The sequence below is a fragment of the Streptopelia decaocto genome, assembly GCF_964273445.1.
Source record: "Streptopelia decaocto genome assembly, chromosome: 2".
In the NCBI taxonomy this organism is placed as follows: domain Eukaryota; kingdom Metazoa; phylum Chordata; class Aves; order Columbiformes; family Columbidae; genus Streptopelia; species Streptopelia decaocto.
Genome location: NC_138655.1, coordinates 117,659,385 through 117,671,454, shown reverse-complemented (window position 1 = coordinate 117,671,454; position 12,070 = coordinate 117,659,385). Strand labels below are relative to the sequence as shown.

Genomic DNA, 12,070 nt, shown 5'->3' with positions numbered 1-12,070 from the left:
TGAGAAATTAGATGAAACGAAGTTAACTCTGAATGCACAGGTCTCAAGACATTGTTTATAGTCTTCTCATAGTGGAAGAAACCGCAAGGAATGATATGGAGAGAATCGAATATACAATTTTTCCTTATGCTATAATATGGATAAAAAGAAATTAAAAGAGAATTTAGGCTACAAACAGATCTGTTTGCCCTGTTATTTCTACTTCTGTCCATAAAAACACTGCCCAGTTTTGGTTTTTATTTTCCACTTGCAGATTTCTTTGCTTGCCAGATATGAATGATAAAACACAAAAAGATCCTTTGAATTACATCTAAGTAGCATATAGTAATCACACTGACATCACTTAAGATCATAAATCAGAGAAGGAACAGAAAAAGCTGAAATGCATCATGTACTCTACCTGTTTAATTATCTTTTCCACACAACTATAGATCTCATATGCTCCTTCCTCCACACCTCCAATATGATCAATCATCTGAAAAAGTAAATGGCAAAGCATGACACAACTCTAAACCCAATTGGGAACAGTATCTAGGACTTCCAACAAAAACATTATGAAACACATTTAAATTCTATTCTGTTGCATTTCTTAGGTAGGATTCACTTTCCCTAAACTTTAGATGTTGGGCACCTAGTTTCAGCTGTTCTCAAGAGTTCTCTCTGTAGAGGGAAATAAACGGCAACTGACAGCAGGGGTCTGCTACAGGGCACCCAACCAGGATGACCGAGCACATGAGGTCCTCTATAGACAGATAGGAGCTGCCTCATGTTCACAAGCCCTGGTCCTCATAGGGGACTTCAACCACCCCAATTTCTGTTGGAGGGACAATGCAGCAGGGCATAAGCAATCCAGGAGGTTCCTGAAATGTGCTGATGATAACTTCCTTCTCCAAGTGACAGAGGAGCCAAAGAGGAGAGTTGTTCTGCTGGACCTTGTTCTCACCAACAAGGAGGGACTGGTAGAGAATGTGAAGCTCAAGGGCAGCCTTGGCTGTAGTGACCATGAAACAGTGGAGTTCAAGATCCTTAGGGTAGTGAGGAGGTCTCACACCAAGCTCACTACCCTGGATTTCAGGAGGGTAGGCTTTGGCCTCTTCAGGGATTTGCTTGGTAGAGTACCATGGGCTAATGCCCTGGAGGGAGAGTGGCCCAAGAAATCTGGTTAATATTCAAGGATCACCTCCTTTGAGCTCAGGAGCAATGTACCCCAGCAAAGAGGAAGTCAGGTAAAACCACCAAGAAGCCAGCATGAATGAACAAGGAGCTCCTGGACAAACCCAAACACAACAAAGAAGCCTACACAGGGTGGAACCAAGGACAGGTAGCTTGGAAGGAATACACAGAAACTGTCTGAGCAGTCAGGGGTCAGGTTAGGAAAATTAAAGCCCTGATAGAATTAAAACTGGCCAGAGACATCAAGAACAACAAGAAAATCTTCTATATGTACACTGGTGATAAATGAAGGCTAGGGAAAATGTGGGCTCTCTCCAGAAGGAAAAGGGAGACCTGGTTACCCAGGTTACGGAAAATGCTGAGGTACTCAATGACTTTTTTTGCCTCAGTCTTCACTGGCAAGTGCTATAGCCAAACCACCCAAGTCACAGAAGGCAAAGGCAGGGGCTGGGACAATGAACAACTGACCACTGTAGGAGAAGACCAGGTTCAGGACCATCTAAAGAACTTGAATGTGCATAAGTTCATGAGACCTGATGAGATGCGTCTGCGGGTATTGCAGATTTCTGTGGGTACTGGCAGATTTCAATATAAGGAAGACATTCTTCACCATGAGGGTGGAGAGGCACTGGAACAGATTGCCCATAGAAGCTGTGGATGTCCCATCCCTGGAAGTGTTCAAGACCAGGTTGGACGGAGCTTTGAGCAACCAGGTCTAGAGCAAGGCATCCCTGCCAATAGCAAGGGGGCTGGAACTAGGTGATCTTTAAGGTCCTTTCCAACCCAAACCATTCTATGATTAATTCTATGATCTATTTTCAGATGGGAGGAATCCCTCTGGAGGTACACTTCTTTCTCCTCAGTGGCTACAAAAGTACCTTAGATAAATAACTTTGCCATTTAAATGGCTAAACCCAGGTGAGAAATTCTATCCTTATAAAACAGGGATCTTTTTTTCTGTGAAAATGTAGTAGCTTTTTTCCTCCCCTGCTAATTAAAATTTCATAACATTCATAAATTTCAGCTTCATTAATCTGCTCATACAATGAGCACTGAGTATAATGCAATTTCTCCTAAAATCTGGGATTGTTAGTACTTGAGGTTGTTTATAGCAGGGAAATTCAACACTCTTCAAAATGCCATACCTTTGCTTTGTTCATGGAAGAAATTTGCTCAATTAGCTGTTGCACTGAGACGGAACTGACTCTGCCATCCTCCTTTCTGTGGTAAATTAGCCGGGGCTTTTCTTCTGGATTTCTCAAAAAGGCTTCTTCGCAATCCTCCAACAAACAACTAGATTGGAAATCAGCATTCTTGTGCTATATTACACTGCTGTAGTAAACAGTTCAATCAACAGGAGCTCCAAAGCTGGGTTTCACTGCAAAATCTAATTCAAAAGTCACATCTATTTACAACAAAGGGCAAGAAAATACTTCAGCAGAGAATTTAAGATAAACTCTGAAGCAAGAAGGAGTGAAGAGAGAAATTTATGCTACTTGTACCAAACACATTTAAGCCATTTATTAATTTCTATTATTATTGCTTTGTAAATTAAAAGCTGAACTTCCTGTCATACCAGTAGGTAGAATGAAAGGTAATTGCCATACATGAAAAGAACATGGATTCACACAGAATTAATAAGCATCATATGCATGCTCTGCTATCACTTATTTGAAGGCTCTGTTCTATTCCTCGATCTTTTTAGGAAAAGTCCTTTAGTACTTGTAGAAGAGTCTTTCAATTTATAGGGCTTGAAATACACACCTCTAAACACAAAAGCACTTTGTATTTATACCTGTGAATGATATCTATGGATATCATTCCCAAAAATCTATTGCTGTTCCACAGAAGGAACTATAAAACTCTGGAATGCTGAAAACAGCACAAAGAATCTCTCAAATCTTATGTTCTTTATACGAGCACTACAATTTTCATCACAGTCTATCTAAAAGAAACTCTCTAAGTGAACACTGTGGGGAGGAACACTCTTTGTGGTGGTGGTTTTTTGTTTGCTTTTTTGGTTTGTTTGTTTGTATTTTGTGTATGTGTGGTTTGGTTTCAGGTTGTTTCTGTTTTTCTATTTCTTTCTTAAACACCTGTGACCCACATACATAATACTAGGTTATTTAGCAACAGTATCCCCTCAGAGTACCAATATACCCTCAGCAGCTGACATTATCTTTCCAAGAGCATAAATGTACGGCAGCTCTAGTCTTATCCCTCTACGAAAACGAATCGACACGAATTCTGTGGTACCTGGCTGCTCCCTGAAGCACTCCACTGTTGTAAATCTTAGCTACTAGTATCTTATACCGGCATTTAATTCTCTGCAGACAGACGTTTTATTTACAGAAACAGGTCCAGCTAACACAAGAGCTCTAATAATATAACAGTATTTGAAATCTCTGGAGTTCAAAATCTACCCCTAATATGAAATTTAATGCATACTAGTATTTTCAGATTTTTGCATTCATACAGATGTTTTGGAATGACCACTCTGTGATCCTTAATATTAACTTTTCTAATCCCTTTTTCTCTCATCTTTAGCAAAGGGACACCCCTCCCTCCTCCAAATATCAAAACCAAACTCTGCCCAAAATTCCCAAATGGATAACAGGAAGAGTCCTAACACAATTCTAAAAGTATCCCTAGTTTGTTGTTTTTCATTTGGTAAGTCATGTTTCTTCTTCTAGAGGGTCAGGAAATTACTCATTGAACAAACAGAACACATTGCATCACCATTTATCATAAAACATCATGACTTCAGTACATTAAGCTGTAGAAAGTTAGCATAACATACCACACAGACCATGAAATCAGTCCAAAAAACAGCCAAAGATAGAAAATAATGTGGCAGAATAAACTCAAAATACCACAGACAGATGTAAGGCTAGATAAGCAAATGAAAAACACTGTGGACATTCACACCAGGCATCTTGAATTCAGAGCTGCCCTTGGAAAGCAAAATATTTCTGTATTAGGAGGACATCTTTCTGGCTGTATTTGAAGAGAATCTGTAGCTACAAGAAAAAGGAAATGATACAAAGCTGATATATTCTTTTAACTGTCTGTACTAGCAAACCTAAAGTTTGAAGGAGTATCACTTAGAAGACACTAGCTTAGGAAATGTACCAAGCAAAGCACCACATACATTTTAATATGCTGTGCATTCAGCATGAATTATCGTTTTCCATTTGCTTAGCTAGTCTGAAAAACACTTACCTTGGCAAAGTTAAATGCAGGAGCAAAATGACTACCGAACTTTTTTCAATTTCCCATTTTATTACATCCTTAAGAGGCCTTTCATTTTCTGCTGAAAAATTAACAACTTGAAAGAAGTACCCCATTGTTTCACAGATTCTCTGAAGTTTTGGTGAGTAATTCTGAAAGCAAATTTTAATAACAGTGCTTTACTACTAAATATGCACGGCACTAAGGACTTACTAGATAAATATCAGTTTCTTTTCTCTAGGAGGTTTCTTCCTCTGAAGTCCTTGACAATACTTTCACTAATTTCACTGAAATCAGGCTATACCTACTAGAGAGGTACTAGAAGTAGTAGGTACTACAGAAAGTGCAGAGGAGGGCAATGAAGCTGGTGAGGGGTCTGGAGCACAAGTCAGATGAGGAGCAGCTGAGGGAACTGGGGCTGTTTAGCCTGGAGAAAAGGAGGCTGAGGGGAGACCTTACTGCTGTCTACGGCTACCTGAAAGGAGATTGTAGCATGGAGGGTGTTGGTCTCTTCTCCTAAGTAGCAAGTGATAGGAGAAGAGGCTTCAGGTTGAACCAGGGGAGGTTTAGATAGGATATTAGGAAAAAATTCTTCATGGAAAGGGTTATCAGGCATTGGAACAGGCTGCCCAGGGAAGCGGTGGAGTCACCATCCGTGGAGGTGTTTAAAAGACATTTAGACAAGGTTCTTAGGGACATGGTTTAGTGCTAGAGTTAGGTTATGGTTGGACTCAATGATCCTGAGGGTCTCTTCCAACTGAAATGATTCTATCATTCTACTAAAGCTTCGAAGAAATATTAGACAAATTTCCGAGTAAATATAATAGTGGAAACAAAACAGCATGTAAGTTAGCGTAAGTTTGAGAGGTACTCACTCTAATGAAGATGTCCACTTCTGGCTGAGTCTCATCAGTACTAATAATGAAACATCTTACTGTGCTACTCCACAGCGAGTGGGAAAACAGAGGAGTAACTTGTAATAAACTGGCAACAGCAGCATCCCAATCATCTGCCAATGAAAAAAAATGCCAGTCTAGAGATGTTCACAATTGGTTATACTACATAACAGATAAGTCATCACCTCTTAACTTTACAAATACTACATTTTATTTAAACTGGTAGTAACATTTTTACACTAATTTTATGAATTTGAATTTAGAGAAGCCTTATCATCTGATAATGTCATATAATTAATAATGTGGCAAAACAACTATGTTAAATATATTCGTATTATCATTACAATGATATTTCCTTCAAATAGGATTGATTAAATGTATCCACAAAATCAAGCTGATAGTTGTAAAATAATTAAAAATATGCAGGAATAATAAAATCATTCATAATAGTCCATTATTTTTTTCCTTCCGGATCTACATGCATTTCAGTTAGACCATGAGAATAAACGACAACAAACACTATGGGGACTTCCTCTTCTTGAGACAAAATCCATTGCTTTCTGTAGTACTGTATGTCAATTCCATGCAGAAGCAATGAATTTTAAAGCTTTCTTAGGTTCTTCATTTTGTGGCAGGTCATTCTTTCAAGATAGGAATAGGTTCTCCTTTCAGTACCACAATGAATGATAAAAGGCTTAGTGGATGAAGCTGGAGCCACCACAGAGCAGACCCTCCCCTCCCACTTTGCAGGCACAGACTTCTGAATCAGAGACTGAAGGATCACAGAAAAAAGGATGATATTCCCAACAAAGTCAACCATATGCAGAAGGGGTTCCAGTGCCAGGACAACAGTGAGGGAAAGCAGAACACCAGAAGACAATTTACAAGAGGTCATTTGGGAAACAAAGTTCACAAGCAACAATTACTGATAAGAAATTATCCACCACTGATTCACGTAACAATGCATACACCCTGGTCTTGCAATCAGATTTCCATAAATGCCCCCCTAAGTAGAGTCAAAACGCATGCAAATCCAATGAAAAAAACAGGGATGTAGTTTATTCTAATGCGAATGTAACATTCATATTCAGGAAGTAGAGAATTTCAATATAAATGGTAAAAAAAAAGGCAGCAGACATTGGAAGAAAGATTACTATCTTCCTTAGTCAACACAAGCAACAAAATGGTATTTGGTTTACTTACAACAAAGTACCATTCATTGCTCTTTGCTACAATCACTGCTGCACATACCATAGTCACTAAGTATATTAAACATAACTTAGCATGTACAGCTATAGCTCCCTTTATTTTTACAGAGAAGAATTCCAAATAACTCTTCAACCAAATAACCCCAGAATAGACAGAAAAGGAGATAAGGAAGAACAAAATTACTTAAGAATGGACAGAAAAATGACATAGAAACCTATAATCCCAGCAAAACCTATAATCCCAGCAAAACAAACCACCATTACTTACCCCTGTTTATATTTGCAAATGGTCCCTCAACATCTATGGAGCTATGAGCAAATTCAGGCCCTCTGAATGACTGCTGAAGTTGCATCATACTACCCATGGATGGCTCACTTCCCAAAACTCCTCCATTCCAGTATTCAGATTGTGCCCCAGTAGCTAATAATTGGAAAACAACAACAAAAAAAATCCTCCTCATTGTCACTGAAAAAGATATATTGTTTAGTCTTAAATACTCCAGCTGAAACCTACTCCCATTTGCCACTGAACATGATTTTTTCTCCTTTAGAAGATTTGCTCACACCTTTTTGTCCTGTAGTTCTAAATGGGAGCTTGTCCAAAGTTAATGAGAAGCCACACTGCTAACGAGAAGCCACACTGCTAAAGGATGAGGTTATTTGTTAATATTTGTTATATGGATTGCTCACATCTGTTGGGTTCAAATGTTGACTAGCATTACAAATCAGAAAAACAGTTCACAGTATTGCTGCAGTCATTTGTGCACATGACAAAATTGATAACTTTTTTTCAGGAATGTTCCAGCACTGAAAAGTACGAAGGGGCTGTAGGTCAGGACTGAAATATATTTTCTGTGCTGTGCGGAAGAGCCTTTCCAGTTATCTCTTCGTAAGATGCTTGTATTACACTTCTGCCAATCAATATACAACTTTCAAGACATTAAATAAATGTTTTGTGGAGAAAATCAGGAAATTGAAAAACACTTAGAAAAATGTAAGAAGCGAAGTACGAATTCAAAAACTAATCTAACACAAAAGACAGAAAAAAATACCTAAAAGAAAACATGACTATCTGTACCACTAAAGTTCATCAAATGCATAATTACTATTCAAAAAGCCAATCAGTGCATTTTGAAATATTTCTGCTTTTAAAGATTGCATATTTATATTCCTGCCAAGATGTGACTGTGGATATAACTCAACAAGTAAAACAAAGGCTATGCAACAGCACCTGCATGCAGTTTCTCCTCAGTGGTGCAAGAAGCAATGGTGGCCGTGCTTAAGAGCGTTAAGGTGCTAACTGTTTGCTGCAACTGTTGCTTGATTTTGAATCAGAGGACTGATCATATACCTATCTGAATCCTTCTCATGTTGTCAAATACCTCTTACAGCACACACAAGGTTTTGCCTTTTATGACATTATGTTTTCTAGGGCTTCCCTTTCAAAAAATTATTCAATAAAATGACTCCTGTGTTCATATCATGTTTGTTAAATATCTAACTCTGCTATTCTGTAAAGTCCAGCAGCTGAGACTGGCATACTTTATGATCCATAGACAATAAGTCTACCTAAGATTCCCTCTAGTTTCGGGTGTGCATTTTGGATTCTTTGGAATGCAATCTTTTCAGATCTAGAATCAGAAAACTCAGAATTGTTCATGGAACAATTTTTTTAAAAATGTACAAGTCACACTATCTAGACAGTGCTCTCTTTTCTTCATCTATTCATTCATAAGACCAGAAACACGGGGTTCCCACAATCTAAACCAAGCTTGAAAAGTCAGCTGCTTTTACCCTTCAAATTACTTTGTTGCTTTTCACTTGGATTAATAAAACTTTTTTCAAAAGAACATAAATATATGTATTATGCTTTACTATTCAGAGACTTCAGTCATGTCCCAAAACAAAATGCTGGGGATTCTTACCTGTAACATCTGTACAATTATCATCAGAATCAGACTCTTCAGGATCAAACACATGGATTCCTTGGGCCTGCAGTCTCTGAAGTTTTGCTTCTAACTCTCGTTTGGCCCTCAGTAAGTCCTGAATCTCATTTTCTTTAGTTTCTCTAAAAATCTACAAGCAGGAAAGAAAAAAAAATACAAACCATAAACCTTTTAAAATTCAATAGCAGTTCCTGAATTCATGTTATCTGCTTTCAACTGGAAAAATAAGTTTCTAGCATGCCATTAGCAGGCAAAGGCAGGAAAATGTGAACAAGAAGCCATCAGAAGCCTATAAATGAGCAGAAAAACATAGTTTTAAATGATCTAATTTTCAAAATTTTACCATTTTAAACCTTAGAGTACTCTTCTGAAAGACAGAAGTCTGCATTAGTATAGCAAGTTCATTAAAAACGGCAAGTAACTTTCTTCACCTTTTAAAGTTTATTGTCTTCTAGAATCACTACATATAATAATTTTTTTCAAAGTTCCCTTTTATTCTTCCATGTATTTTTTTTACATTTCCATATAATCTTGTATTTTCTTGTTATTGTTGCGGAAATTTAAATTTCCTAAGACAGAAAGTGATCAAACATCTCCAGCTGTCCTGATTGTAAAACCTTACGATCACATGAAGAAGAAAACACAGATTTAAATTCAAATAATTGAAATCTTCAAGTCTCATTTCCTTAAATAAGGTCAAAACCAATCCTCTTTTTATATATCTGCCAAACATTAACGCCTGTTACAATTAACGATATCAAGAATCTTGAAAACAGTGAAAAAACAGGATGTATTGCCGTTTCGGGTGGCAGAACTACCATCATCTGAAGGAAGGGAAAAGCAGAAGTATCACCTTGGCTTTTCAAGTCATCCCTCCAGAAAGTGAAAAGACTTTTGTCTTTAAGTGGCTATCATATTTTAGCGGCCAAAAGAGATGTACTATTACACACTTTCTTTAATGTAAGCTATAAGTGTTAAACATGACAATGCTAAATATAAAATTTATTCCAAAAAAATGGAATTCTGTGTTTATACATTCCTTCAGCATGAGTCAGATTACAGCCCACATTTTCTTTTCACTCTCAAATATGAATGTATTCCTGTATTCAGACAACGCAGGAATTCAGTTTAAGATGCATCACTGCATATCCTCTTTTTAATATTTAAAAAGTTATTTTCTATTTATTCCTCATAGTTTTACAGAGAATTTTTCATAGGAACATCTTAAAGGAAACTGACAGCTACAGCTATGATACTCTGGGTTTTTTTTTAAGAAGAGAGGTCTTCATGAAAGCTGTTGGAGAAGAGTTCATTGGAGGAATGTGACCAAGTGACATGTATCTTTTTTTTGGTCGTTTTCCCAGAAAAAGAAAAATCAAGCCATACCTTGAATTGCCTTTTGACCTTGTCTCGATCATGTTCAAAAGTAGCAGCTCTCTCCATGGCTTGGTATTTAGCTTCTAATGCACTTTCTTTCTCTCTAAGTATTTTCTGGTAAGTTTTCTGAAGTGCCTGAAAACATTTAATATACCATTTTTCCAAGTGAAAGTAACAGCTGATCATAGAATCATTTTGGTTGGAGGAGACTCTCAGGATCATCGAATCCAACCAAAAACTAACTCTAGCACTAAACCATGTCCCTCAGAAACTCGATAACACCTTTTAAACACCTCCAGAGATGGTGACTCCACCAATTCCCTGGGCAGCCTGTGAACCTGAAAACCCTTTCCTGAAGAATTTTTTCATGCCTGAAAACCCTTTCCATGAAGAATTTTTTCCTAATATCAAATCTAAACCTCCCCTGGCGCAACTTGAGGCCGTTTCCTCTTTTCCTATCACTGCTACTTGGGAATAGAGACCAACACCCTCCATGTTACAACCTCCTTTCAGGTAGTTGTAGAGAGCGATCAGGTCTCCCCTCAGCCTCCTTTCCTCCAGGCTAAACAGCCCCAGTTCCCCCAGCCGCTCCTCATAAGATAAAAGCCTTTAGATTACTTTCCAGGGCTGACTACAACAACATTATCCCAGCATCCCACATCTCTCCTTACTCTAGCGGAGATGTCTGTGCATCGTGCTGTGCCCACCCCCAGCACCACACCCTGACGGCTCATCAGGGTGGCACTGGGGCACAAGCCATTTCCCCACCATCCTGCCTTCTTTTGGAAGGAAAATCCATCTCAACTACCACCTCCGTGCCACAGCTTTCCTGGGAAGCAGAACAAGCCCTTCACAGCCTCTCACATGAAGACCCTGTTGGGTTGGATGAGGGCGGCGGGCGCTACCTGGAGCTCAGCGCGCAGCCGCTTGTTCTCCCTGTCCAGTTTGGCCTCCTTCTTCACCATGGAGGCCACCTCGTTGTTCTTGCTGACGCGGAAGATCTCGTATTCCTTCTTCAGCCGCTCGTACTCGGCCACACACTCCAGCTCCTGCACCGAGGCCGTCGACTTGAAGCTGGCCCCGATGAGGCCGCCCGGCCGGGAGGCACCGACGCGCCGCAAGGAGCCGCGCAGCAGCCGGGCCTTGGGCTTCACCTCCACCGGGATCTCGCAGGCCTCGCCGCCGCCGTACGTGTCCTCGATCACCTCGCCGACCCCGCCCGCCGGGCTCACCAGGGACGACGCCGTCCCCATGGCCGGGGGACGCCGCAGTCAAGGGAGGGGAGGGTTAACACCGAGGGGAGGGAGCGATGCCTCCGGCGGGCCCTGACGGCGGGGACATGCCCGAGACGGAGTGCTCCGAGAGGCGGCTGCTCCCCGCCCCAGTCAGCACCTCTCACCGCTCCCCCAGCCCAGCCAAGCCGCCGGCTCTTCCGAACCCGTGGGCCATGGCCCGCTCCTTGCGGCGGCCGGACGAGGAAGGGAGGGTGGGAGGAAGCTGCCCTCAGGGCCGCCTCCCTCCCTCTGCCCCTCCCGCCCGTCCCACGGCGGCTCCCGCCCGGTATGAGCTGCTGGAGCGGCCCGGGAGGGGGAGCCCGACCCGGCCCTGTGGGCCGGGGAAAGGCGGAGCGGGAGTGTCCTGGCGGCGGCCGAAAGGCGGGGATCTGCTCCTCTGAGGAAAAGCGAGTTTCTTTCTTCCATTCCCACTGGCACCACCTCAGCGTGCGCGGGAGAAGCCTCAGCCCCTCCCGACTCGGCCACCTGGCTGAGCACAATCAACCAAAAAAGTGTCCATTTTCTCCTCTGAAAGCAGGGCCTGGCAGGGTTTGTCACCGGCCCTGAAGCCCGCAGGCTGTGCTGCACCCCGAGCTGGTTCTTCTCAGCCAAATGGGCACACAGATTGTGCCACAAGCTTCTGTGCAATTGAGACCCTGTGGGAGAATTATCTCTCACCACGCTAAAACAGGGACTTTTGAGACCAGTTGGCACACTTTAAAGAAGAATTGGGAAGAGTTGGTGCTGGATCCACCAAGAAGTAAGTGCTGGGTAATGGTGCCATGTCATGCCTGTGGTCAATGCCTGTACCTTGTGCTGCCTCCTGGCTTCGTCTGAAACTTGTGAATTCTCTGTTTGAACATCTTCCCTTCCAGGACTAAGGCAGTTGTAAATTATCTGCCCCTTAAATTATCCTAATGCCATCTTCCACTCTGCCTCTTCAAAAAACCTTGTCTGGTTCCTTC

At 41.1% G+C, this 12,070-nt stretch overlaps 1 protein-coding gene across 1 annotated transcript in view; it reads right to left on the bottom strand.

Annotated features, from left to right (window-relative positions):
- Nucleotides 1-11,295, bottom strand: part of NPHP3 (nephrocystin 3) — a 30,594-nt gene extending 19,299 nt beyond the window's left edge. The window contains exons 1-8 of the mRNA XM_082045418.1: nucleotides 10,737-11,295; nucleotides 9,841-9,966; nucleotides 8,434-8,584; nucleotides 6,777-6,929; nucleotides 5,280-5,413; nucleotides 4,396-4,556; nucleotides 2,319-2,466; nucleotides 401-475 (exon numbers count right to left, since the gene is read on the bottom strand). Of these exons, the coding sequence (XP_081901544.1) occupies nucleotides 401-475; nucleotides 2,319-2,466; nucleotides 4,396-4,556; nucleotides 5,280-5,413; nucleotides 6,777-6,929; nucleotides 8,434-8,584; nucleotides 9,841-9,966; nucleotides 10,737-11,084 (1,296 nt within the window). The 5' untranslated portion in view covers nucleotides 11,085-11,295. The remainder of the gene's footprint in view (nucleotides 1-400; nucleotides 476-2,318; nucleotides 2,467-4,395; nucleotides 4,557-5,279; nucleotides 5,414-6,776; nucleotides 6,930-8,433; nucleotides 8,585-9,840; nucleotides 9,967-10,736) is intronic.
- Between the last annotated feature and the right edge of the window lie 775 nt (nucleotides 11,296-12,070).